The 27,800-nt window shown below is 47.1% G+C and overlaps 1 protein-coding gene across 3 annotated transcripts in view; it reads right to left on the reverse strand.

Moving 5' to 3' along the window:
• The window catches only part of EFCAB8 (EF-hand calcium binding domain 8), a 62,081-nt gene that overhangs the window by 16,999 nt on the left and 17,282 nt on the right, over nt 1–27,800 (reverse strand). For all 3 annotated transcript variants that reach the window (XR_014008581.1, XM_081196020.1, XM_081196021.1), the window contains exons 6-19: nt 25,036–25,204; nt 20,876–20,981; nt 20,340–20,424; nt 18,770–18,882; nt 17,633–17,706; nt 15,863–15,993; nt 12,506–12,573; nt 10,453–10,601; nt 9,481–9,618; nt 8,597–8,692; nt 7,013–7,240; nt 4,288–4,358; nt 2,113–2,320; nt 294–455 (exon numbers count right to left, since the gene is read on the reverse strand). Coding sequence is in view for 2 of the 3 variants with exons in the window: in XM_081196020.1 (XP_081052146.1) it covers nt 294–455; nt 2,113–2,320; nt 4,288–4,358; nt 7,013–7,240; nt 8,597–8,692; nt 9,481–9,618; nt 10,453–10,601; nt 12,506–12,573; nt 15,863–15,993; nt 17,633–17,706; nt 18,770–18,882; nt 20,340–20,424; nt 20,876–20,981; nt 25,036–25,204 (1,798 nt within the window). In the remaining variant the exon portion in view is untranslated. The remainder of the gene's footprint in view (nt 1–293; nt 456–2,112; nt 2,321–4,287; nt 4,359–7,012; nt 7,241–8,596; nt 8,693–9,480; nt 9,619–10,452; nt 10,602–12,505; nt 12,574–15,862; nt 15,994–17,632; nt 17,707–18,769; nt 18,883–20,339; nt 20,425–20,875; nt 20,982–25,035; nt 25,205–27,800) is intronic.

A 27,800-nucleotide genomic window follows, 5' to 3' on the forward strand; every position in this document is an offset into this window, starting at 1 on the left:
CTGAAGCGAACGTAAGACGCGACTGCGCAAATTGCGCAGGTCGCATTTCGCCGCTTCCGCGCATGCGCGCGACATCATTTTGCGCGTCTGTGCATGCGCGAGCGGCAAAACCCAGAAGTAATGCGCTCCGTGACTTCTAGGTCGCCACGGAGCGCAACCCGAAAATATTGTAAGCTGAAGCGTATTCATCCCGAGGTATGACTGTATAAGATATAAAAGTGTGTTTAATAATTGCTGGAAATGATACGTTAAAAAACCAATAAAAATATATATATATATAAAAGAGATGTCACCTGGTGAGTCTTTGCGCTGGCCGGCCGCTGAGGGATGGCAGTTTTAAAGGCGGTGGCCTTTCTTGAGCAGGCGAAGCACTTCTTCATCGCCTGCCGATGGTTGCAGCCTGTCTTCTTGGGGCTCTTGTTTAGCAAGGGGATGTCTGGGTCCGAGGAGAACTCCTGGTGAAAGGGGACGCCATTTCAGTGCAATCAGGCACACCGCTTGCCCCACCGCCCTCACCCCCAAATATTGAAGGGTGGGAGCAGGCCAGGCCAGCTGCTCTCCCTTGGAAGAGGAGGGCTTGAGATCCCTTGGCCTCATCCCAGCAAAGGGATGTGGTGTTTCTTCCCACCATCAGGAAAGCCCACGTTGGGTCAACTGGTGGACTTTTAAATGGTTGGTGTGAGAGAGAGCATCTTGCCAGATGCATCCCATGACATAGGAAAAGAAATTTCATTTTGGAAAGGGGCCTTCAAGATTTCCAACGCAGAAAGATTAGAAATCCAAATGCAATAGTAGAAGCAATTGTATGGATTTTGTTACTTTTTTGTCACTATTAAATCATCTTTATTTACACATTAAAAACTACGCATAATCAAACACATTGTTCTGTTACGGAAGAAAACGAATGTACACAAGGAGAAAATAGAAAAGAAAAACAAGAAAAAAGATGGGGGGAAATAGAAAGTTTAACTAAAAATATTATCCACGACATACAGGTTTTTAGGAATTACAAACCATCATCGACATTCTTTTAAACATATAAATCTAATAAGAGTTCGTTTTATCTTCACCTTAGCGATTTCTCCTCACTACTCTTACTCTCTTTTCTGTGCCTATTCTCTGGTTTTATTCCCTGATTTGTTTAATGACTTCCTTCTACCACTATGCGCTTCCTACATTCTCATCTCTTAGACTTTCTGTGTCCTTTCCTGTTCTGCGGGAACCTTTTCTCTTATCTCTGTGGAATTTAGTCTATGCTCAACCAAGAGCAATCACTGGAAACATACGACATCATGTAATTTTAAAAAACATCCCATTCTTTCTAAATTTTATTTCTCGAATTTCTTATTGATGCTGTTAGTTTCGCTAGTTCAAGATATTCATATAGCTTTAGACGCCATTCTCCTCTTCCAATATTTTGCTACAAGAATCCTGGCGGCCATATTGACATAAAGAAAAACTCTTTGGGATGTTTGTTGTAAAAATACCCAGTAAAAATAATTCTGGTGCTTTTGTAAATGTGTATTTTAACATTTTCTTCAATTCATCATATATCATGTCCCAAAATGATTTAATTTTGGGACATGTCCACCACATGTGGGAAAAGTTTCCATTTTCATGCTGACACCTCCAACACTTGCTGCTGTTTTATTTATTTATTTATTTATTTTGTGTTAATCTTTGCCAATTTTGATGGAGTCAAATACCACCTGTATATCATCTTCATAAAGTTTCCTTTAATCAGGTAGCATCTCAGGTCCCATGGAAATGAGAGACCAGGGCACTTCAGGAGATTTTCTGAGCCCAGGGATTGGTCTTCAGAAATGAAATGAGCTCAGGTGGAATAAACCATTTTGTTATTGCTAAACAACTGGGAGTCGGATGCTCTTCCTGATCTCCGGCAAACCTGCCGCCCAGAGATCTACTCTCAAATCTGTCTCGTGGGGCATTTTCCCTGAGCAAAACTGCACAGCAGCCAGCAGTGGCAGGCGGAAAAGGCTACTGCTCTTCTGGAGTGGGAGTTTTAACTCCTCTGAAGCCCCAGGGAAATGCCAACCGCCTTGGGAATTTACAAAAGAGAGCCTTTGTGGCGTATGGGGCTTTGAACATTACCCTTTGGGGAGCAAGAATCAAGGGGCTCTCGGACGCGTTGAATCGGCAGAACGCCTGCCCAGAGTGGACGCTCCACAGGACGATGTCTCCGTTGCAGGATGCGGTCGCCAAAAGATTCTTGCCGTAGCTGTCCATGCACGAGATGTCGTCAGAGTGGTAGGACTTCCAGTGCTTGCACTCAATCACTTTCTCGTCTTCCTTGTTGTCTCTGGTTAGGAGAAATTAAGTAGCCCCATCACAGCTGTCCAGGGAGAGGAGAGGAGCAGGAGGCAGAATCCTCCCCTTACATCACAGAAAAGGGGGGAAGCCAATAATAATAATAATAATTTATTATTTATACCCCACCCAGCTGGCTGGGTTTCCCCAGCCACTCTGGGCGGCCTCCAACAGAATATCAAAACACAATAACCTATTAAACATTAAAAGCTTCCCTAAACAGGCCTTCAGATGTCTTCTAAAAGTCTGATAGTTGTTCTTCTCTTTGGCATCTGGTGGGAGGGTGTTCCACAGGGAGGGCGCCACCACCAAGAAGGCCCTCTGCCTGGTTACCTGTAACTTGGCTTCTCGCAGTGAGGGAACCGCCAGAAGGCCCTCGGAGCTGGACCTCAGTGTCCGGGCAGAACGATGGGGGTGGAGACACTCCTTCAGCTATACAGGACTGAGGCCATTTAGGGCTTTAAAGGTCAGCACCAACACTTTGCATTGTGCTCGGAAACGTACTGGGAGCCAGTGTAGGTCTTTCAAGACCGGTGTTATGTGGTCTTGGCAGCCGCTCCCAGTCACCAGTCTAGCTACCGCATTCTGGATTAGTTGTAGTTTCCAGGTCACCTTCAAAGGTAGCCCCACATAGAGCACATTGCAGTAGTCCAAGCAGGAGATAACTAGAGCATGCACCACTCTGGAGAGACAGTCTATGGGCAGGGAGGGTCTCATCCTGCGTACCAGATGGAGCTGGTAGACAGGTGCTCTGGACACAGAATTGACCTGCGCCTCCATGGACAGCTGTGAGTCCAGAATGACTCCCAGGCCGCGCACCTGGTCCTTCAGGGGCACAGTTACCCCATATTCGCTCTTTGTTAAGATCTTAGAGTAGCCCCATGTGCATAATGGGGGAACTGTTATCATCCCTGCAAATGGCACGAAAACAGGGCAAGTATGAACAGGCTTTCATCTGCATGTCATTCTTCCAATCAAAATCCCCCCCCCCCCGAAGCTGCTATTGACCTCAGAGGGGAAGAAAGGTATACCAGCAAACGTCTCCTTTCTCATACTGGAGGGTTTTATGCAAATGTTAATTTATACCGTATTTTTCGCTCCATAAGACGCAGCTTTTTCCTCCTAAAAAGTAAGGGGAAATGTCTGTGCATCTTATGGAGCGAATGTGTGGTCCCTAGAGCTGAATTGCCCAGGGGCAAAAAGCAGACCGTGGTTTTTTGTGCTTTTTTTTTAGAAAGAGGGGAGGGGGTGTTGAAACAAAGCTGCTGAGCAGCTGATTGGCAAGCGACCAGGAGGGAGATAAGGGACTCTAGAGATAAAGGAGGCTGCCTGGGAGGAGGGAGGTAAAAGCATATGGATCCTCAGGATTTTTGCATCGGTTCACCCCAAATTCACCATCAGATCGCATAGCCAGTGGCGTAGCGTGGGTTGTCAGCACCCGGGGCAAGGCAAGTAATTTGCGCCCCCTAACCCGTGGATTTTAGCACTCGAGTGCGAGCGCTGCCCCCCCCAGATGTTGCGGCCAGTGCGGCCGGGCCCCCCTGCACCCCGCACGCTATGCCACTGCACGTAGCATGTCCATGGCTATAGCCTGCACCAAAGAAAATCACGCACCCACTGTTTCGTGGGGCTGCAATGGCGCAAAAACGTGGTTACCAAGCACGGATCCACATGGATTGTCAGGATTTTTGCATTGGGCTATCCCAAACTCACCATCAAATCACATATCATGTCAGTGGCCACAGCATGAACCACAAAAATCATACACCCACTGTTTCATTCAGAATATTTTTTTCTTGTTTTCCTCCTCTAAAAACTAGGTGCGTCTTATGGTCAGGTGCGTCTTATGGAGCGAAAAATACGGTGTTGCCCAGGTCTTTAAGTGTCTAGCAATGGCCTGGCCTTGAAGTGGAGAACATTGGAAACCCCCCATCCCACCAGCACTTGGTCTCTACTTACAGGTACCAGGTCACTCTCTTGCTCCACCCAGCCACGAAAATCTTCTGGTTCATGTACAAGACGCAGCCGATCTATTGAGGAGACGCAAAAGTGCAGAAAGCCGGTTATGCAGACAAACAAGGTGCACACAAAAGCCCGAGTTGAGGCGTTGGAGAGTAAGAATCAGGCTGGGCAGATGAGAGACAGAGCTACGCCTGATTTCTGCCGAAATTTCCAAGGCTTTGGCTATGGGAGAAGCCAGTCCCTTTTGGGGTGTTATTGCATCAACAGTGCGGGTTGTATACATGTGCAAAAAAAAATCTCTCAAAGGACCTGTTGATGGCCTTTTACCATTGTACTGTGGAGAGTGTATTAACTTATGGTCTGTGTGTGTGGTTTGGGAGCTGCACGGTCAGGGAAAAAACAATGCTGTCTAGGGTTGTAAAGACAGCGGAGAGAATAATTTGGTGCAGTCTTCCCACCTTGGATCAAATCTATGCTTCCAGGTGCTATAAGAAAGCTGCAGAGATAGCACAGGATAGTGCGCACCCTGGAAATTATCTCTTTCAGCTTCTGCCTTCTGGAAGATGGTAAAGGTAAAGGGACCCCTGACCATTAGGTCCAGTCGCGGACGACTCTGGGGTTGCAGCGCTCATCTCACTTTATTGGCCGAGGGAGCAGGTGTACAATTTCCGGGTCATGTGGCCAGCATGACTAAGAGCAGCACACAGATATGCCATTTACCTTCCCGCCGGAGCAGTACCTATTTATCTACTTGCACTTTGACATGCTTTCGAACTGCTAGGTTGGCAGGAACAGGGACCGAGCAACAGGAGCTCACCCCGTCGCGGGAATTCGAACCGCTGACCTTCCGATCGGCAAGTCCTAGGCTCTGTGGTTTAACCCACAGCGCCACCCGCATCCCCTGGACTAGCCGCCTGAGAAACAGTTTCTACCCGAATGCAATTTTGGTTTTAAGCGCAGTGTAAGGAGTCTGTATGGGAGTATATTGTATTTAAAAATGGGGTATCAGAGTTTTTAGGGGGCTAACCAGGCTGGGATAGCTGGGATAGCAGGCTTGTTGGTTTTTGAATGTCTAGTGTAGATTTTTCAATATTGTTGTTCTGTATGGGACAACGACAATAAAGACTATCGTATCGTATCATATCGTATATCCTAAAGACACCACAGTCTCCCCTGTCCCTCATTCTGGGGAAAACGCCAGGAACCCCTGGAATCTCGCACTGCCCGGAGATTGGGGTGGCGCACGAGAGTATGGCGGTGCAGTTCAGAGCAGGAATTCCTCACCAATGTCAGCTGCAGTTCTGGGTGTCTCGCTCTGGATAAAGCGCCTTGCCCAACCCCTTCTTCCCTGCCAGGTCAGACCCAGGAGCAGAACAGAGGGTGCCACTGCTCCTGCTGAGAGGGCAGGGCAGCTCCTGCAGATCAGATCAGCCATTGCCCAGAATACTGCGGGGCATGGACTGGGCAGCGACTTGTAAATGCAGCAGATTCATAGAATCAAAAAAGTGTAGAGTTTGAAGGGATTCGTGAAAAGGTTTCCCAGTATCCCCAGAGCACTTGGGAGGGAGTTGTGGCCGAGGCTTATGCCCCTCGTATCTATGGGACCACCTCTCCTGGTCTGCCCCACAGAGGACCTTAAGGTCCATGAACCACCATAGCTTAGAGGTCCCAGGCCCTAAGGAAGTCAGATTATCCTCCACCAGGGCCAGGGCCTTCTCAGTGATGGCTCCGAGCTGGTGGGATGCTCTGTCCCATGAGACCAGGGCCCTTCAGGATTTAACCTCCTTCCGTCGGGCCTGTAAGAAAGAGCTATTCCACCTGGCCTTTAATTTAAATTCAGCCTGATCTTTTATTCCCCTTCCTTCCCTCCCTCTCCCCTTTTTATGAAGATTACCCGCTCTGAGACCCCACAGCTAATTCTCCCCTGGTCTCCTCACTGGCCCAAATAGGACTGATTTAGCCAGCTAGCCCTGGTGATCATCTAATGTTTATTTCCCCTAAATTGATTTCTGAATTTTGAATTTTATCGTTATTCATGTTTTTATACTGTATTTTATGCTGCTTTTACAATTAAATTCGTTGTTAGCTGCCCTGAGCCCGGTTTTTGAACTGGGGAGGGCGGGGTATAAATAAAAAATTATTATTATTATTATTATTAATATTATTATTATTATTATTAGGTGGCCAGTCACTGCCTACTGCCTTGTGCATCCCCTCCAGAGCAGCAAAGGTTTCTCTGGCTGCGAAGGGTGGTCATCCAACCAGAATTAATGAGAAGATGGCGACTGCCAGCAGCGAAAAGACACCAGTGTGTGAGGAGATGTTGCAACAGACAGAGGGGAATCATACACCTAAAATCCACACAGAAACGCATCATTTTACTTCAACTCGCTTGTGGGAACAACTCAGAGGCCGTGAAAGAAGGAAGGTTAACAACAGGGAGATTTAAAGGAACTATTAGAAACGACTATCAAAAGCAGTAGAGATATAAGATGATCAGAGCCCCCCTGAACTTGAAGCATGGGAAGTCCCAATAATTTTTTTTATAATTCAGCAGAATATTTGGATTATTCGATATGTATAGGTATAATCTGGAATATTTAATGTGATTTGATTGGATTGTTAAAATGGAAAACCTAATAAAAATGATTTTTTTAAAAAAGAGAGAGAGAGAGAGAGAAGGGTTATCCAAGCAGATTCTCATTTCGCCCCCTGCGCTGACCTCAGCCTTGTCGTCAAAAGGTAGCTCTATCAGGCAGGCGCCGTTGTTGAAGTTCCAGAGTTTGATGGTTCCGTTTTTCAGGGCTGTGATCAGCCGCCTCTCAGGGGTATCAAAGGTCATTGCCGTGATTTCCACCGGCTGCCCTGACGAGGTGGAAAACTCCATCACTTTCTGCCCGGTCATGATATCCCAAACGGTGATGACCCCGCTGTAGCAGCCGCTGACCACCTGTGGGAGAAAACCAGAGGGGACGGTTAACTCGAGAAGGTTGGTCAGATTCACAATGTGCGTTTGCACACGCACTTTCCGTTCGTTGAGAGTTCTCGCAACCAGAAAAAGAATTTAAAGCAAGCAAGGCCGTCCACCTTCAGGGACAAACACGCCGGCAGGCCGGCCTTCAGAAATGCACGGCACGGCAATGTTTTGTTGCTCTTCCCAACTCTAAAACGAGAAAAGCAGGAGGATACGAGATAGGTGCAATCATCCGGAAAAACTTAAGAGAGCAGCAGGGGACAATTTAAAAGAAACCATTGCAATTCGAAAAGTCGCAAAGCTGTTTCAAGCCTAGGGGAGCAAGCATTGTTCTCCTGAATAATAATAATAATAATAATAATAATAATAATAATAATAATAATAATAATAATTTATTTCTACCCCACCCATCTGGCTTGGTTTCCCCGGCCACTCTGGGCGGCTCCTAACAAAAGATTAAAAATACATTAAAACATCAGTCATTAAAAATTTCCCTAAACAGGGCTGCCTTCAGGTGTCTTCTAAATGAATGGTAGAGAGGTTGCCTGACTTCTCAGGGAAGTGTATTCCACAAACAGGGAACCGCCACTGAGAAGATGCTCACTCTATCCTTACGCAGCTCTTAAACTGCAGGTAGGTTCATACAGAGAGAAACTGCATTCCACAGGACGTTCCACAGGGCGGGTGCCACTGCCGAGAAGGCCCTCTGCCTGGTTCCCTGTAACTTGGCTTCTCGCAGTGAGGGAACCGCCAGAAGGCCTTCGGTGCTGGACCTCAGCGTCCGGGCAGACTGATGGGGGTGGAGACGCTCCTTCAGGTATACTGGACCGAGGCCGTTTAGGGCTTTAAAGGTCAGCACCAACACTTTGAATTGTGCTCGGAAACGTCCTGGAAGCCAATGTGGGTCTTTCAGGATCGGTGTTATGCGGTCTCGGCGGCCGCCCCCAGTCACCAGTCTAGCTGCCACGTTCTGGATTAGTTGTAGTTTCTGGGTCACCTTCAAAGGTAGCCCCACAGAGAGCACATTGCAGTAGTCCAAGCGAAAGATAATACAGTGGTACCTTGGGTTACCTACACTTCAGGTTACACACGCTTCAGGTTACAGACTCCACTAACCCAGAAATAGTACCTCAGGTTAAGAACTTTGCTTCAGGTAGAGAACACTTTGGACATGCCCCTTTATTGTCCCTCTCCTCTCTGCCACCATTCCTGCTGAGAACGAACCAACCTGCCTTACAGCAGCTCACATCATTGGTCCACCTAGATGGTCCACACTTTTTCCTCCCAGGTAAACTTCCCCAGGTGCTTCCCTCTTCCCAGCCAGGTGTTCACCTGCTTAAAGTTCTTGTTGTAGAGTGCACAGCACACCGGCTGGTCCTGGGTCTTGGCATCCAAGTCGACATACTCCACGCCGTAGAAAAAGCCAAGCTGCAGCAAAACGACACAGGAGATTTTCCCAGAGGAGCCAAGCATGGGCAGAGGCACCTCGGAGCAGCTCTCCGACAGGAGAAATTGCCTAGAGGTGACCGTTCGCCATTTGATGCCAACAAGCCCCACCCACCACGCAAAAACTGTGCCCTGCAAGCAACAGACAGGCGGCAGAAACCCCAAAATTCTTTCTTCTTTCAACGAAAGAATGGCAAATTAAAATTTGTGAATATATATACATCTGGCAAGACTCACAGCTTCATAAGGGGACAATCGTACCAAAAATTATTAAAAGAATGGGGATGTGCTAAAGAGTATATGAAAAAAACATTGTTCTGGAGTAAGTATATCGATATGTAATGAATGATGGTTTGCAGGGTTAAAGAAAGAAAAAAATGGTGCAAAAAGTATAAAGATAGAAGTAATCTACATTAGACACAACAATTTAGAAAGAGTAAAAATTTCGAGGTCTTAGAACAAAGGAAGGAAGTCAATATGTACGTAATGATTAGAATGATGATACGGTTTTATTTGTTGATGTGTGTTTTAGTTTTGGGTTTTTTTCTTGTGTTTTTTTTCTTGTTTGTACTGCTCTATTTTGGATTCAATGTTTGTAATTTTTGTTGTAATTTTGCATTGAAAATTAAAAAAAAATAAAAAAGAAACCCCAAAATTATGCTAATAACTCAGTTTGCAAACTATGAGGTAGCAGCAGCAGCAGCCCAAGTCGAGAGAGGAGCCATTTCTCGCCTTCTGATCCCATGGTCCTTCACCGGCCCCCTCCTCACCGTGTAAGTGGCACAAATGATGTAATTGCAGGGCCGGTTGTAGTAGGTGGCCGAGATGGGGTAGTTGCCCAGGGGGACGTTCCTGCCGTGGATCGACTGCAGGCAGAAGTGATCCAGCAGATCCCAGACGCGGATGTTCTGAGAGAGAGAGAGAGGAGAGGGGAAGGCAGAGGGCCTGAAGGGGCTGGAGCAGGGAGTCAATATAAACTCTTTATATCATACATAACATTGAACCATATGAAATACGTACTCTCTGCAGAACAAAATAAACAGAAACCTTCTAAGTCTCTGAAAGTCACAAAATATGCATAGAATGTTTTCAAGAGAATTCATCAAGAGTTCTCACAGCAGCTGTTGGAACAGTCGAACTCTGCTCCAGGGCGGGTTAAATTAACCTCCAGTTAAAAGCTCTAGAGGCCTCCAGCCCCACCCTTCCTTTTTTAAAAAAAATAATATTTTTTTATTGATTTTCCATTAAACATGCATACATACATACATACCTTGTACAAATAAATCTCATATTTATCTAAGCTCTGCCGAGCTTCGGACTTCCCTCCATTCCTTCGGTAAGTATCATATAGTTTCTAACACTGCGCATTTTGTATATTTTGCTTTGTCTATCATACGCTGTTAGAGTTATTCTAACCCTGCCAGTGTCTTTAATGTTTTACAATTGTCTCTTATATACATCAAGTATTTACTCCAGCTTTCTTGAAACTTCTGTTCATCCTGGTCTCTTAGTTTTCCTGATATTCTAGCCAGCTCTGCATAATTCATCATTTTGACCTGCCATTCCTTAATGGTAGGTATTACATCTGTTTTCCAGTTCTGGGCCAACATAGTTCTTGCCGCCGTCGTGGCATATAGCCCCACCCTTCCACTTCCTGGGGACGGGGGGACAGGGATCCCCCACATTTCCAAGCAGGTGCAAGGGGCATTCCCTTTCCCCGCCTCTCGCACCCAAACTCCTACTTTGTCTTTGGAGACGCTGACGATGGTGTTCCTCTGCCCGTTGATCATGATGTGGGTGACAGCCGTGGAGTGGCCCTTCATCTGCGTGATGGGGCTGCTGGTTACATAGGGGTTCCAGATGCGGACCAGCGGCTCATACCCTCCCGTCACTGGCAAAAGAGAAAATGCATTTCAGGAGCTCCGGCGGAATCGCTCCGCTTTTGCCATATCCTGTATACCAGAAGGAGCATCTCCACCCCCATCATCCAGCCCAGACACTGTGGTCCAGCGCTGAGGGCCTTCTGGCGGTTCCCTCACTGCAAGAAGCCAAGTTACAGGGAACCAGGCAGAGGGCCTTCTCGGTGGTGGTGCCCACCCTGCGGAACACCCTCCCACCAGATGTCAAAGAGAAGAACTACCAGACTTTTAGAAGACATCTGAAGGCAGCCCTGTTTAGGGAAGTTTTTAATGTTTAATAGGTTATTGTGGTGCATGCTCTAGTTATCTCCCGCTTGGACTACTGCAATGTGCTCTATGTGGGGCTACCTTTGAAGGTGACCTGGAAACTACAACTAATCCAGAATGCGGCAGCTACACTGGTGACTGGGAGCGGCTGCCAAGACCACATAACACCGGTCTTGAAAGACCTAAACTGGCTCCCAGTACGTTTCCGAGCACAATTCAAAGTGTTGGTGCTGACCTTTAAAGCCCTAAATGGCCTCAGTCCTGTATAGCTGAAGGAGTATCTCCACCTCCATCGTTCAGCCTGGACACTGAGGTCCAGCTCTGAGGGCCTTCTGGCGGTTCCCTCCCTGCGAGAAGCCAAGTTACAGGGAACCTGGCAGAGGGCCTTCTTGGTGGTGGCCCCTGCCCTGTGGAACGCCCTCCCACCAGATGTCAGAGAGAACAACTCCAGACTTTTAGACGACATCTGAAGGCAGCCCTGTTTAGGGAAGTTTTTAATGTTTAATAGGTTATTGTGTTTTGATATCCTGTTGGAGGCCGCCCAGAGTGGTTGGGAAGACCCAGCCAGATGGGCGGGGTATAAGTAATAAATTATTATTATCAGTACTTTTTTTCTTTAAAAAAATGTTAAGGGGTACTCTCATTTTCCTACTCATATTGAAATACTGTCCCTCAATGAGGCCAAACTTAGGTTCACAAAATGTTTAGGGGTATGCGCACCCCCAGAATAAAAGCACTGATGATGATGATGATTATATTATTGTTGTTGTTGTTGTTGTTGTTTTATGTTCTAACTGCAGCACTGAGGGAACATATTTTATAATGCAATGATGTTTGCAGCTAATCATGCCATTGCATTAGAAAATACATCCCATCAGTGGCACCGTTAGCGGGACCTGCAGCCACTTTTAAGGGAGCCCAGCCAGATGGGCGGGGTATAAATATATTATTATTATTATTATTATTATTATTATTATCATCATCATTATTATCATTATTACTATTATCATTTGCGGGGTGCACTGACTGATCGATCTGCGGAACCGTCTGCATCGCTTTCTTGGGGCAGCCATCGCAAAGCATAAGCTGATGGCAAAAGTGCAGAAGGATTGCAGCAGACACATCAGAACAACACCGGTCCTTCATCCCTTATTTAGAGCCTTCAAATTTAAAACAAACACCTTGGATTAGGAACAGAAAGGAGCCAGGAGCCAGTTCAGTTGTTTCAAGGGCAGTGTTTTGCCTCTGCTCTCCATCATCTCAGACCTCCAGAGGGATGCTGAGACATTTGGAGAATAAATTTGCGGTTTTATATTTTGATTTTGTTCTGTGAACCACCCTGAGAGCTCATAGGGCAGTGTATATAAATTCAATAAATAAAATAAAATAATAAACTAACTGGGTCACACCCTTCTTCCCAGTTAACCACCAGGGCAGCAAGGCCGTTTCGGTGCCTCGACTGGGTTAGAAACAAGACTTGACCGGATGCAGGTAAATTGTTGCCAACTGAGAATACCTGGAGGTGCCGTTCTCTCAGGCACCTGGTCCCCAAAGAGGATACCGGCTCCAGAAGGAGGCGGTTTTAAGGAGCCGTTTCTAGAGAACGTACCGAGGATGTTCATTTCCGAGGAATAGTCAAAGCAAAGGATGCCTTTCTTCAGAACGATCACCGCTGATCTGGGACAAATGGAAGAGGGGAGGTGTCGATTAAGTACGCCCGTCTCTCTTCTTTTTCTTTCAAAAATAAATGGCTGGCTGGCTTTCTGAAGAAATGGGCCAGAAAGACATTTGCCCAAAGCATGGTGGGCTGCAGGACGTTTTGCTAGAGACACCCGACCATGATCCAGGAAGCAGCAGAGGCGCAGAGCTCGACCTGGATCTCTGCAGCAAGTCTGCAGATTGCAAAGTGCACCACCGCGCAGCTGACCAAGTAGGTGCTTGCCTAAGAAACCTCAAGGCGACGTGAGGCCTGTCCTGTGTTTAGAAACCAAGGGGCCAAACCCTTTCCCTTTCCTGTCTGAAAACCCACTCTTTACTGCTGAATTGGAGCAAACGTCAATCTGAGGAAAATCTGGCTGAAGTTTTCTCTGATTCAGCGGTAGAGATGAGGTTTTCCAAGGGGGAAGATGCAGGGCGAGTGGGAGTCTGGATGAGCTCTAACCCTGCTATCTTTTAAATCAGTGTTTCTCAACCTGTGGGTCCCCAGATGTTGTTGGACTACAACTCCCATCATTCCTAGCCAGCATGACAACATCTGGGGACCCACAGGTGGAGAACCACTGCTTTAAATGCTTTCATTTCACACTATTCTACTATGAACTGAAAACAGAGATGTTGGATGCACCCTTGTTAACTATGAAAATCCTTTTCATAAAAACATTAAAAAAAACAAATCATTGCTCCTAAAGAGAACAATGAAGTGCAACACCACCATCTGCTGCCCAGTTCTTGGAACTGCAACCTTGAACTTTTGGTGATCATAATTCCTGGCACTTCCAGGCTGCGAAGGATATCATATGCATAATCTCGTTGCAATCCTTGGAACAACCCTGTAAAGCAGAAGGCCACTGACATTATCCCCCCCTATTTCAAGCCAGGGAGGCGGCTGAGACGGAGCTCGCCTAAGACCGCTGAGTGTGTGGGAAAGATTAGATTCAAACCAGGGAATTTAAGATTCAAAGCTGGCTTAAAGGTAAAGGTAAAGGGACCACTGACCATTAGGTCCAGTCATGGCCGGCTCTGGGGTTGCGGCGCTCATCTCACTTTACTGGCCGAGGGAGCTGGCGTACAGCTTCTGGGTCATGTGGCCAGCAGGACTAAGCCGCTTCTGGCGAACCAGAGCAGCGCACGGAAACGCCGTTTACCTTCCCATCGGAGCGGTACCTACCGTATTTTTTGCTCTATAAGACTCACTTTTCCCCTCCTAAAAAGTAAGGGGAAATGTGTGTGCGTCTTATGGAGCGAATGCAGGCTGTGCAGCTATTCCAGAAGCCAGAACAGCAAGAGGGATCGCTGCTTTCGCTGCACAGCGATCCCTCTTGCTGTTCTGGCTTCTGAGATTCAGAATATTCTTTTTCTTGTTTTCCTCCTCCAAAAACTAGGTGCGTCTTGTGGTCTGGTGCGTCTTATAGAGCGAAAAATACGGTATTTATCTACTTGCACTTTGAGGTGCTTTCGAACTGCTAGGTTGGCAGGAGCAGGGACCGAGCAACGGGCGCTCAGCCCGTTGCAGTGATTCGAACTGCCAACCTTCTGATTGGCAAGTCCTGTGGTTTAACTCACAGCGCCACCACCACCAAACTCCCTAACCAAGTTTGTCCAAGGGAATCATTTGCCCTGCTTTGCCCATGTAAACCAGAAACAGGGCCGCCCAGGAGGCAAGGTGAGGAGGATGCCTCAGGAGGCAGGCTCCGGAGAGACAGCGGATCCCAAGGTTGATCTCTATTCCCTGCTTGTTCCCAAGGTAGATCTTCAATCGCTCCTTCTCCTCATGTTGTGCCCTGACAAGAAAGGTAATGCCTTCTTGCGGAACAGGCACCCCTGTCCTGATTTTGCAGAGAAGGGGAGAGGAGAGGGCAGCTCTTCCCACAGGTCCTTTGGGGGCGGGAGGCCAGCTCATGCGTCCTCCCCATAGGAGATGCAAGCATTTCTCAGAGAGAGAATACCAGCACCTTGTCGATTTCACTTCCCCGGCTGAAATCAGAGTGGAGGAGAACCTGGCTATACCTGCAAATCCTGGGAGGTTCTGTCCTCCCCAAAGTAACGTTAAAAAAAAAGACCTCCAGATTTAAAGATTTAACCTTTAAAGCCCTATGCAGCCTAGGACCCTCGTACCTACGGGACCGCCTCTCCTGGTATGTCCCACAGAGGACCCTACGGTCTTCAAACAAAAACATCTTGGAGGTCCCGGGCCACAGGGAGGTTAGGCTGGCCTCAACCGGAGCCAGGGTTTTTTCGGCCGTGGCCCTGATCTGGTGGGACGCTCTATCACAAGAGACTAGGCCCCTGCGGGACTTGACATCTTTCCGCAGGGCCTGCAAGACAGAGCTGTTCCACCAGGCCTTTGGCCAGGGCACAGCCTGACCCCCTCTCTCCTTCTGTAAACCCCATAGAACTCTAGCCCAATGGTTGCCATTAATTTGATTTTGAATTGATTTTAAAATGAATGGATTTTAGAATGCTGTGTTACTTTGATTGTTGTTAGCCACTCTGAGCCTGGCTTCGGCTGGGGAGGGCGGGATATAAATAAAATTATTATTAGTATTATTATTATTATTATTATTATTATTATTATTATTATTTCCCAGGGGCCTTTCTGGGACCCAGGTTTCCCATTTGAAAGGTCCCTTGGAAACTCTTGTGCATTTACAGCCTCAGCCACAAATTCCTGATGGACAGTACGTTTCCGAGCACAATTCAAAGTGCTGGTGTTGACCTTTAAAGCCCTAAACGGCCTCGGTCCAGTATATCTGAAGGAGCGTCTCCACCCCCATCGTTCTGCCCGGACGCTGAGGTCCAGCGTCGAGGGCCTTCTGGCGGTTCCCTCATTGCGAGAAGCAAAGCTACAGGGAACCAGGCAGAGGGCCTTTTCGGTAGTGGCACCCGCCCTGCGGAACGCCCTCCCATCAGATGTCAAAGAGATAAACAACTACCTGACATTCAGAAGACATCTGAAGGCATCAGGGAAGTTTTTAATGTATGATATTTTAGTGTTTTTTTGGTTTCTATGGAAGCCGCCCAGAGTGGCTGGGGAAACCCAGCCAGATGGGCGGGGTACAAATGAGAAATTATTATTATTATTATTATTATTATTATTATTATTATTATTATTATTATACTTCCCATATTTTATGGCTCTCTGAAGTTTCTGACCCTTTCCCTACCCACCTTCCGGTGGAAACAGTAATGGCGTTTCAATCCCACCTTGGGTTCATTTCCAGAGCAGAGAGAAAAAGGCCTCTCTTACTGGGTTTTACCAATGTTATGCAGCGGGAGAGACGTGAGGGCCATGGCCGTCTTCTCGGCTGGCGTGCAGGAGGCGACCAGGTTGAGCTGCGGGATGTACTTGATCTGTTGGCACCAGTCTCCGTGCAAAGCCTGGATTGGAGGGAGAGGAAGAGGAGGAGGAGGAGGAGGAAGAAGAAGACGACAACTAAACTTTGCAAAAATAGAAAGGCCAGAGAGCTGTTAACTAAAAGGAGCGCTCTATCTGCCCGCATACCATCTTTTGGAAATCCCAAAGGAGATGTGTACGCGTTAACCTGCTTAAAATGCATGCTTGGTCCTTCTTTTTCTCAATTCAGTTCAAAGCTGGTTTGGAGGCAAATGCAACAAAATGCAGTATTCCATAAGAAAAGACATGCATTGTGGCTAACATCGTGCCTGAGCCTCTTCCCAAAGATGCAGATTAATTGAAGTGTGTACACAGCCCTTTAGAGTCCTCCCTTGACCAGAAACCTCTCGCTTTCTAAATTAACAGGAAGGAGAAAGGTTGCTGTTTTCATGGTAATAGAAATTAATGCGTCTTCGTCTCCTGTCCCCCCCCCCCGCCCGCTTTTCTCCAATTTTCATGCCTGGTCATATAGGTTTTGCAGGGTTTTGAAGCAATTCCAGAAGATGCAAAACCCGTATGCCAGAGGCAAGAGTCTGTGCAGAGCATGAGCAAAGATCCCCATTTCAAACTCCCTGGAAGACAGCTAATGTCTGTCTCCAGCCTTAATCATCTGTTGTCTCGGCAAATTTGTAAAAGGTGTATTCGTTTTGGCTTGAACCGCACAGACACAATAATCAAGATCTTTGAAAACTGGGAGTGGGAGCCTGAACGAGAGACAGAGAGGAGAACTAAGCAAAACTCACTTCCTCAGGACCTTTCCATGATTTGGCAATTCAGATTATAATGGCAAGGCTAGGAGCAGGTACCTGGAATAGCCAAAGGCCTGCAGGTTGGATGAATACTGGTTCCAACCACCACTTGCCCATCAGTGAAAAACTTAATGGAATTTAAGCCGCCTCTGAGGTACAGCAGATGCCAACATCGTACCTGTTCTTCCAAGATTTTACAGGGAACTTGAATTAGCAAAGAGAACTGCAAAATTTAGTTGTACAGTGGTGCCCCGCAAGACGAAATTAATTCGTTCCGCAATTTTTGTCGTCTAGCGAATTTTTCGTCTTGCGAATCACGAAATCCCATAGGAATGCATTGAAAATCAATTAATGCGTTCCTATGGTCAAAAAAGTCCAAACAAAGCCAAATTTGGTACAACAACAGTTTATTAACTGCTCTTTAAAGTCACACATACTGTAAAGAGCAGTTCAAAAATTGAAGGGAAAATAAATTAACTTTATAAACAAAACATGTCTTTGTTTTTAGACAAAGGAAACAAAGCCGCGAGACGTTTTCGTCTTGCGAAGCAAGCCCATAGGGAAATTTCGTCTTGCGAGGCAAATCGAAAACGGAAAAACCTTTCGTCTAGCGAGTTTTTTGTCTTGCGAGGCATTCGTCTTGCGAGGTACCACTGTAAGTCTGCCGCCTTATTCTATTTAATTGTGATCTTTTAATTCGGGGTTTTATCACACACTCTTTTTTATTTATTTTGATCGTTTTCACTGCGGTCCTTAAAAAAATATATTAAAGGTTAGGATAGAAACACGTTTAATAAATCAATATTAAAAGCAGGGAGCGCCTGGCAGAAATCACCCTAACTCTGGAGCAGGCAGATTCATGAGAAAAACTCACAGGGACATGGAAATTCCTGTATTGTTCAGCCTTGTTTTTCAGGAGGATGTGGACGGGGACTCTAGACATGCCACCTGTGAGGACAAGATCCAGGGAAAAACATTGTGCGCCAGCAGAGCCAAAATATAATGCATTGGTTCTACTCCCTCTGTTGTGACAGTTAATCCACAACAGAATAATAATAATAATAATAATAATAATAATAATAATAATAATAATAATAATGATGATGATGATGATGATGATGATGTATTACTTTTACCCCACCCACCTGACTGGGTTGCCGCAGCCACTCTGAGTACCCTCCAAGAGAATATAAAAGAACACATGATACATCCGAAATTAAATGTTTCCCAATACAGAGCTGCCTTCGGATGACCACAAAAGGTTGAATAATGGGTTACCTCTCTGACATCTGACTGGGGGGCTGAGAATTGGCTAAAAGCACAAGTTGGACATCATAGTTCGCTCATTCCACTAAGCCATGGTCTGTTTCACAAACTATGAGCTGCCCTAAAGGCGACTGAGGAAACATTGGCTTGTTTCTCCAGAGTTTGCTTTGTTTTCCAGCTGCTAAACTACCTTTGTAGTTTGGTTTAGTGAATGTCTGGGGTGGGGTATCTGTGTGGCGTAGGAAGGGGGGTGCGGTAGGGGTGGCTGGCCCCGGGTGTCACCCTGAGGGGGGTGACAAACTGGAAAAAATAAGTACAGTGGATGCTCAGGTTGCGAACATGATCCATGCAGGAGGCATGGGCAAGGGTTCCCATATGACGTTGGGCCATAGACCTGTAGCTTAGTAAACCATGGCATAGCATTTCATGTAAGCAAAACGAATCTCTTTCTGAAGGTCTGATCTGGAGTAATGGATCTACAACCTTAACAGAGTCCTTACTTGGCGTTCATTTGCTACCACTGATGCTCAGCATATGAATAAAGCAAATATTGTAAAGGCATCCCTACCGCTCAATCTCTCATCTGAAAGGAAAGCTCAGCAAAAGGGGGAGCACCAAAGATCAAACATCGCAATAAGGGTCGACTTGCACCCCTTTTGTGGAGGCTCAGGGACCAGCAGCTCCCCCTCTGCCTGGCCAGTGTTGTGAGCTGCCCCCCACACCAGCCTGGACCAACTGGGCTCACCTATGTAGCTGCGGACATTGAAAAGCCCGTTCACCACGACATCCGATGAGGTGAAGATCAGGACGTTCCCTTTCACGTCCCCAACAGAGAAGATCGCTTTGCGGCCATCGGTCCTAGTTCAGGTAGGAAAAGAAAAGGGATGAAGGCCAAAAGCTGCAAGTGCAGCACAGGTGCGGAACAGGTGAGAGCTTGGCCTACCTGGGAAGCAGGTCAGCCTTGGACGGAAGCTCTGCCTGCTTCTTTGCTCCAGGTAGCAGAGCAGAGCGCTGGAATTGGGATCCAAAATGGGCATCGCTCCAGATTTCCTCTGGCCACAAGGCAGGAGCATACAGTCCGGGGGGGGGGAGTTGTTTTGTTTGTTGTTGTTGTTATTAAAAAATAGTCCAGTAGCACCTTAGAGACCAACTAAGTTTGTTCTTGGTATGAGCTTTCGTGTGCACACACACTTCTTCAGATACACTGAAACAGAAGTCACCAGACCCTTATATATAGTGGGAGGGTGGGGTTTTTATCAGGAGGGTGGTAAGAGATGGGTGATTGACTCAGTGGGTATGGTAAACCTGTGGACGACTGTTAACGACTGCAATTAGTCCTACAGAAAAAAGGAAGGGATAGTATGCAGATGACCCCACCCTCCCACTATATATACTGGTCTGGTGACTTCTGTTTCAGTATCTGAAGAAGTGTGCATGCACACGAAAGCTTATACACCAAACAAACTTAGTTGGTCTCTAAGGTGCTACTGGACTTTTTTATTATTATTATTTCGACTGCGTCAGACCAACACGGCCACCTACCTGAATCTAGAATCATGTTACGCATTTTTGCATTTCTATACTGTAAACTGACCTATGACCCTCGGGTAAAGGGTGGTATATACATCTTAAAGAATCTTAAAGAGGAATATCAGCATGTTATTGAATCAACCAAATCCACTGATAAGCAGAGGGAAGGGACAAGCCTTGCTCTTCTGTATTGACATGCGCAATAAACTCAAACCAGACTTCTGCAAATCTATCCTTTTTTGCATTGTCCCCTGGAGACGCGTTGTTTGCCGCTCAACTTTTCTAATACTGTAAAGCAAGTTGCCAAACTGTGAAATGCCAAAATTAAATATTGGCTCCATTTAGATCTCTCCTGAAGTGGGCCATTGCATCTTTAGTGGCCGTCCCCTCCCCCCCCCCCAAAAAAAAACCAAAGAAGAAGAAGGAACAATTAGCTCTTTGTTATGTATATTAAGATCAGCTTCCTCAAAAATAGATAACAGTGGAAGCTGGGGAGAAGGGATAAGACAATAATTCAAAAATTGTATTGATTTCTTTTTTTAAAAAAACCCTGCAGAACCAAAGGTTTGTGCTTTTCCCCATTCCCACCGTAAATGAATAGGGGATCCAGCAACTGGGCAGCCCCCGTAATTCTAATTGCCAAGTGTGGCTGTATCGATGGTTAGTGTGGGCCGGGTCTGGAAACAGAGTGTTGGTTGTGGCTGGGGCTGGTCCAGCCTGCGTCTGGGGAGATGCTGAGAGGGGGGTGAGAGGGGAAACGCCCCCAGGGTCTTCTCTTGACGTACCAGTAGTCCATAGCCGTGGCACACCCTTCCAAGTCGACGAGAGTGAAGATCCGGTCGCATTTATTGCCCCCAATGTCAAAGAACTCTGGGTGGAAAGAGGGAAAGCGGAACACTTTATTCGAGGGCTGTGCGTGCATCGCTCCCTTTCCCAGCCTGCAGATCTGAACTGACTCCACTGAAAGGCATTGCGCTTTGAAGACATAATGGAAGCTGAATCACAGTTTGACCTCCAGAGTCTCTATTCGCAAACTCTAAGCACCACTGGATGCGCCAGTCAAACATCTTCTCCCTTTCCCCGTAACACAGCTTCCCCTGTGAATCTGATGGGAAGTTGACTCAGAAGTCCAGAACACTAAAACTAAGTTCCCCTGGGCACAGTACGGAACCAACCTGTGGAACTCACGGCTGCATGGTGCGTATTTTGAGGGAAAGGGTTGCAAGCTCAGCATACAGAGGCACACACTTGATTTGGGGAGGAAGGAATGCAAGGCAATTGGGCGGCGGAGGGGAACTTGCCCTTTGCGTTCTGCACTTACCAATATCCTGGTCTGTCGTTGCAACCGCTAGTAAGTTGATATTGGTGAGGCACACCATGTCAATCACCCAGAGTTTCAAACTGTGACGTCTTTTGCTCTGGTCCAGCTGCATAGAGAGAGGGGGGGTTCACAGAGCAAAGAAAGTGATGGGGGAGACAGAAGGAAGGAAGGTTTGCTGTTTGCACATCACGTATTTCATGTCTGGAGCCTCATACTGCTGGCAGGCTCCGAGACAGGAGGAGGAAGATGAAGAAGAACCGGGGGGGGGCGTATGATGGGGGGGGTGGACCTGGCTCGGAGGGCAAGGAAACGAGGAAGCAGGGATGCTTCCTCCAACCTTCCTGTGGAGCAGAGAACCTCAGCTTCTCAGCTTTCATTGAAAGATTCAGGACATAGAAATGAAAGTCCTTTCCTTCTTTTTCTTTTTCAAAGATTTTATTGATTTACAAAAGTGTGTGCAATGTCTCTCTCTCTCTCTCTCTCTTTTCCCAAGTAACATTTTTTACAGTTCAGTTTCATTTGTTGAGATATTAGGAAGAAAAGGGGAAAGAGGTGGAGGGGGAAAATGTGAGTGGGGATGGGGTCGGGTGGCGACGTTTCTATTTTACTTACTATATGTGGGCTTTGGTGCCAGCGTTTCTTGTGCAGGTTCTCTGCTGTTCACTTGTGTTCCTTTGGTGGTGAGAGAGGTTGGGGTTGGCCTATGGTGTGGTTGTTTGTTTGTGATTGGCTGTGGTGATCTTTGTTTTCGTGTGTGAGTGGGGTGGGTGGATGTTTTGGATCAGGTTAGCCATATTGATCAGTATGCTGTTGGTGGATTATTGTCGTTGTCTTGTTGGGCTGTGTATGTGATAAAGGGGAGCCATACCGGGGTAAAGGTGTCTTCTTCTATTTGTCCCCGTGGCAGTTTCAGTTTATTGGTTAATTTTTCTATTAGGGCTGTTTCCCATGCTATTTGGTACCACTGGTCCATGCTTACTCCTGACAGGTCTCTCCAGTGTCTGGCTATGATGCTTCTGGCTGCTGAAAGTAGGTGGGTTATGAGTTCTTTGAGGTGTAAGTGGGCATTATTGTCATGAAAGTCCTTCTTCAAGCAGTGCAGCGTTAATCTAGGGAACTCCCTCCCGCAGAAGGCAGCAATGGTCTCTCTCCAACTTGGACAGCTTAAAGAGAGGATTAGACTGCCGTAATTTTCGCTCCAAAACACGCACTTTTTTGCTCCTAGAAAGTAAGGGAAAATGCTTGTGCATGTTACGGAGCGAATGCACGGATCGGAGCCATGGCTGCCGTCAGTCAAGCAAAGCGGGAGCCGTTTACACGCTCTATGAGGCTCTCGCTTTGCTTGCTTTAAAGCGACCTGGAGCCGGGGAGGAGGGAGGGGAGGAGAGCCATGGCAGCAAAGCGGACACGGAGGAGGGACAGACGCTAGCAAAGGTCTGCACGCTCTCTAAACAGAGCAATGAGGCTGCAGAGGGACAGCAGGAAAGATAAAATTTAAGCAACCAGCAGCAAAATAAAACCAACCTCTAGCTCTGAGCCACGCAGTGAAAACCAGGAAGTTAAAAAAAAGGCTGGGGATGAGGGAGAGGGGAAAACTTCGCAAATCCCCCGCGTCTCAGCTGATCCGCTGGGACGGAGCAGCTTGTTTTCAGGCAGGATAGATTTGAGCATTGTCTGGGTCCTAGTGCCCCTATCTCTTTTTTGTTCTCCATTCTATTGCTGCTGGTGGCTGCTTATCACTCAGGCTGCAAGGAGGAGCGCTTTTACACAGCTAATGGCGAATCCCCTGCAATCCAAGTCCTCCTCACTTGCTCAAATCTATTCTGCCTCAAAACAAGGAGCGGAAGGAAAAGGCTGCAAACTGTTAAATGGAAAAAAAAAACCAGGCACAGGGCAAATACCTTAAGTATACCTTTAAAGCAACAGTGCTCTTTCCCTCCCTCCTCCCCACTCAGCTCCCCAAAAATCTCCTTCTCCACACCCCCACGCTGCTCCTTGTCCCTTGAGTGCTTTTCCTTCCCTCCCCACTTAAAACGTGGTTACAAAGCACGGATCCACATGGATCCTCAGGATTTTTGCACTGGGTCACCCCAAATTCACCATCAGATCACATGTCTGTGGCCACAGCATGAACCACAAAAATCATACATCCACTGTTTCATTTAGAATATTTTTTTCTTGTTTTCCTCCTCTAAAAACTACGTGCGTGTAATGGTCGGGTGCGTGTTATAGAGCGAAAAATACGGTAATTCATGGAGAAGAGGACTACTGATGGCTACTAGCTGGGAGGGTTCTGCTCTGCCTCCACAGAGGCTTCTGAATACCAGTTTACCAGAAACCACAGGAGGAGAAGAGAAGTTTCCCACTTGCATTTAGGGAGAGGCTAGGTTTGCATATTTAAAGTATATTAAAGCACTTCTATTGCCTTATCACAGCAAATCTGCCTTTTGAGGGTTGCTTTTTTGTTTGCTTTTAAATAATAATAATAATAATAATAATAATAATAATAATAATAATAACAATAATAATAATAATAATTTATTTATACCCCGCCCACTTGGATGGGCTTCCCCAGCCACTCTGGGCGGCTTCCAACAAAATATTAAAATACCGTAATGCATCAAACATTAGAAGCTTCCCTAAACAGGGCTGCCTTCAGATGTCTTCTAAAAGTCTGGTAGTTGTTCTCTTTGACATCTGGTGGGAGGGCGTTCCACAGGGTGGGCGCCACCACCAAGAAGGCCCTCTGCCTGGTTCCCTGTAACCTCCCTTCTCACAATTAGGGAACCGCCAGAAGGCCCTCGGCGCTGGACCTCAGTGTCCGGGCAGAATGATGGGGGTGGAGACGCTCCTTCAGGTCTACCGGACCGAGGCCTTTTAGGGTAAAGGTCAGCACCAACACTTTGAATTGTGCTTGGAAGCGTACTGGGAGCCAGTGTAGGTCTTTCAAGACCAGTGTTTGGAAAATAAAGGATAAATGTTTTGGCGAGTGCAGGATGACTAACGCAAAGAAGCCTTAAACGCCCCTCATGCAAATCAGGATGGGTGAACATTGTCATGCAACCTTCACACATTCAGATCAGAACAAATGTTCAATAAAGACCAGATGCAAGCTAACCTTCACCTGGGTTTTGTAAGTAGGTCTTCTAGAGCAGTGTTTCCCAACCACTGTTCCGCGGCACACTAGTGTGCCACGAGATGTTGCCTGGTGTGCCGCGAGATGTTGCCTGGAGGGAGGCGGGCGAGTCGGGCGGCGAGAGGCGGGGCGGCGGCGGCGAGGAGAGGCCGCCCAGCGCGGGGCTCTCGCCGTCTGCCTGCCTGGCTGCCTGCGAGCTCGGCGGGCAGCGCCTCCGTCCGCAGCGCCCGCCTCGCGGCTCTCATTCCCTGCCCCTGCCAAAGCTCACCCAGCCAAGCCGCGCTCTCCTTCCTGCCTCGCTTTGCTGCCTCCTCCCCCCCACCCCCAAAGCTTGGAGGTTCCCCGGCAAGGGGGAGGGAAAAAAATTGAAACTTTACACTTTCGTGCGTCCCTCCCAGCGTGACGCTGCGCGCTGACGTCACGGGGCTGTAATGGTGGTGTGCCTCAAGATTTTTTTCATCAAACAAGTGTGCCTTTGCCCAAAAAAGGTTGGGAAACACTGTTCTAGAGGGGTCCTGAGAAACATGTTAAGCCACCGTGCGATTTCATTTGCTCTCCACTCACTCAACTCCACCTTGGAGCAAATCCTGGCTTTAAAATCCTGGCTCTGAATGCCACCAGCCATAGCAGAACATGCCCACTTGGGACCAACTGACCTACAAAATCACCTTGCCCCATATACGACCCCTCAAAGGCTTCAATCGGCGGAAACAGCACGACCGACAGGCCCCACTTGCAACCCTTTTTGTAAGAACTCAGTTGTTTAGTCTGGCAGCACCGAGACTTTGGAACTCCCTGCCTATTGATCCCAAGCCGGTGCCTTCGCTGTATTCCTTTCGGCGTCTGCTAAGAACATTATTGCTCAGACAAGCCTGCCCAGGGGCTTAGAAAGTTGATGTGAATTTTCACCTGCTTTAGTACTTCAACTTTACATATTTTTTTTCTTGGCTTTTCTTGGGAGACTCAAGAGAAAAGGAGAGTCCTCTGTACCAAACCACCATCCCAGGATGGCCAGGCTACCTACCACAACAGTACGAAGCCTTTTAAAGGTGTCGCTCCAGTATTGCAGGATCCCGTCCCTGCTCACGGTCAGGAATCGCCCAGACGGCGATCGGCTTTTCCTCGCCCTCTCCAAAAGCCCCCTGTTCTGGTTTGGGAAAAACTGGATCTTGACAATTTCCTCAGAGTGAGCCCTGGAGGAAAAGGAAGAGGGGGGAGAAAGAAAATGGCTACAGACACATATACTGTGCTTAGGAACAAAGCAAGCAAACTTAAAACCTTAAACTTAAAACCTTTAAAAAAATATTATTTTTTTATTCCGTCAGGCCTCTGCAGGCAGTTAAGAATACATCTCCTGGCAACAGTTTATTGATGCTTAACCTTTTTTCTACTTTTAAACTTTTTTAAAGTTTGTTTTCATGCTTTTATTGTAGGGCTTCTGTTTTTTAGCACGGTGAGCCACTTTGGTGTGTTTTGTGATTGTGGCATATCAATGCTTTTATAAATAAAAAACAAGAGATCTGTACTCCTGTGAGATCAGAAAACCATGCAAGGGCAAAGGTGCATTTGCCATCAGAATTCATAGGTGAGCGTTTTGAGACCTTGGAGAGCACAGGATTCATTTCAGTCCAAGCGGAAAGCAATTCCACCATCCAGGAGAGCTCAGGGCTTGTCTTAACTCACCCCAGGCTAAGTTCCCATCAGTGTGTCCAGTCCCAGCACAGAATCACCTCTTAATGTAAATTGGTTATTGTATTTTAATATTCTGTTGGAAGCCGCCCAGAGTGGCTGGGGAAACCCAGCCAGATGGCCGGAGTATAAACAATATATTATTATTATTATTATTATTATTATTATTATTATTATTATTATTATAACCTTCCTTCTATGACTGTGGTCAGCCTCCTCAGTTTCTGGTGCCATCAGCCTGCCCCTTTGCCCTTCCACATCACAGACGCAGAATCTCGTCCTCTCCCTTTTATGAGGGTCAACCAAAAAGTCACAAAGTAGTGAGTACTGCAAGGACCACAATAGCTCCAGGACCACCTCTCTCCAGATGAACTGGCCCAGACCCTGCGATCAACTCCTGTGGCCTTTCTCTGTGTGCCTCCTCCATGAGAGACCCGGAAGGCTGGCAACACAAGAACAGGGCCTTTTCTGCAGTGGCTCCCTCTCTGTGGAACACTCTCCCCAGGGAAGCTCGCCTGGCACCTTCAGGCGCCAGGCAAAAACGTTCCTCTTCAACAAGGCCTTTGTCTCATTGACACCTGATGCACTTTTAAATGTGATGTGGGAGGGGTTACTGGTATGCTTTGGTTTTTGTTGTGTACTTTGTGTTTTCTACCTTGCATTTTTATGTTGCGAACCGCCCTGAGGTCTACAGACGAAGGACAGTAGACAAATTAAATAAACAGCAAGTGAGATTTCAGGTTCTTGAAATTTTATTATGTTTTGATATTCTGCTGGGGGCTGCCCAAACTGGTGGGGAGGCCCAGCCAGATGGGCGGAGTATAAATAGTGGAATGGTGGTGACGTTGATGATGATTTTGTCGTTTGTACCCCACCCATCTGGCTGGGTGTTGCCCCGGCCACTCTGGGAGACTTCCAGCATATATTTGTTGTTGTTTAGTCGTTTAGTCATGTCCGACTCTTCGTGCCCCCCTGGACCAGAGCACGCCAGGCACTCCTGTCTTCCACTGCCTCCCGCAGTTTGGTCAAACTCATGTTCATAGCTTCCAGAACACTGTCCAACCATCTCGTCCTCCGTCATCCCCTTCTCCTTGTGCCCTCCATCTTTCCCAACATCAGGGTCTTTTCCAGGGAGTCTTCTCATGAGGTGGCCAAAGTCTTGGAGCCTCAGCTTCACGATCTGTCCTTCCAGTGAGCACTCAGGGCTGATTTCCTTCAGAATGGAGAGGTTTCATCTTCTTGCAGTCCATGGGACTCTCAAGAGTCTCCTCCAGCACCAGAATTCAAAAGCATCCATTCTTTGGCGATCAGCTTTCTTTATGGTCCAGCTCTCACTTCCATACATCACTACTGGGAAAACCATAGCTTTAACTATACAGACCTTTGTCGGCAAGGTGATGTCTCTACTTTTTCCAGCATATATATAGAAACATAATTAAACATTAAAAACATGCACAAACCTTCACCTGCCACAGATGTATGGCAGCTACGTTTTCGTATTTTTATTTTGTAAACTGCCCTGTGGTCTTCGGATGAAAGGCGGTATACTCATTAAATAATAATAATACAATACAGTGGACGCTCGAGTTGCAAATGTGATCTGTGCAGGATGCATGTTCGCAACCCACAGCAGCACGCCTGCACACACGCGGATTGCGATTTGGCACTTCTGCGCATGTGCAACTGCCGAAGCCCGGAAGTAGCCCATTCCAGTACTTCTGGGTTTCGGTGGGTCCGTATCCCAAAAAAACAACAACCTGAAGCATCTGTAACCCGAGGTATGACTGTAATGTCTTCAGCAGACTGCATGTCAACCAAAGAAGCGACTGGGGATAAAGGTAAAGGTAAAGGGACCCCTGACCATTAGGTCCAGTCGTGGCCGACTCTGGGGTTGCGGTGCTCATCTCGCTTTATTGGCCGAGGGAGCCGGCTTACAGCTTCCGGGTCATGTGGCCAGCATGACTAAGCCACTTCTGGTGAACCACAGCAGCGCACGGAAACGCCGTTTACCTTCCCGCCAGAGCGGTACCTATTGATCTACTTGCACTTTGACGTGCTTTCGAACTGCTAGGTGGGCAAGAGCAGGGACCGAGCAATGGG

Source organism: Podarcis bocagei (genome assembly GCF_964188305.1).
Source record: "Podarcis bocagei genome assembly, chromosome: 5".
NCBI classification, from domain to species: domain Eukaryota; kingdom Metazoa; phylum Chordata; class Lepidosauria; order Squamata; family Lacertidae; genus Podarcis; species Podarcis bocagei.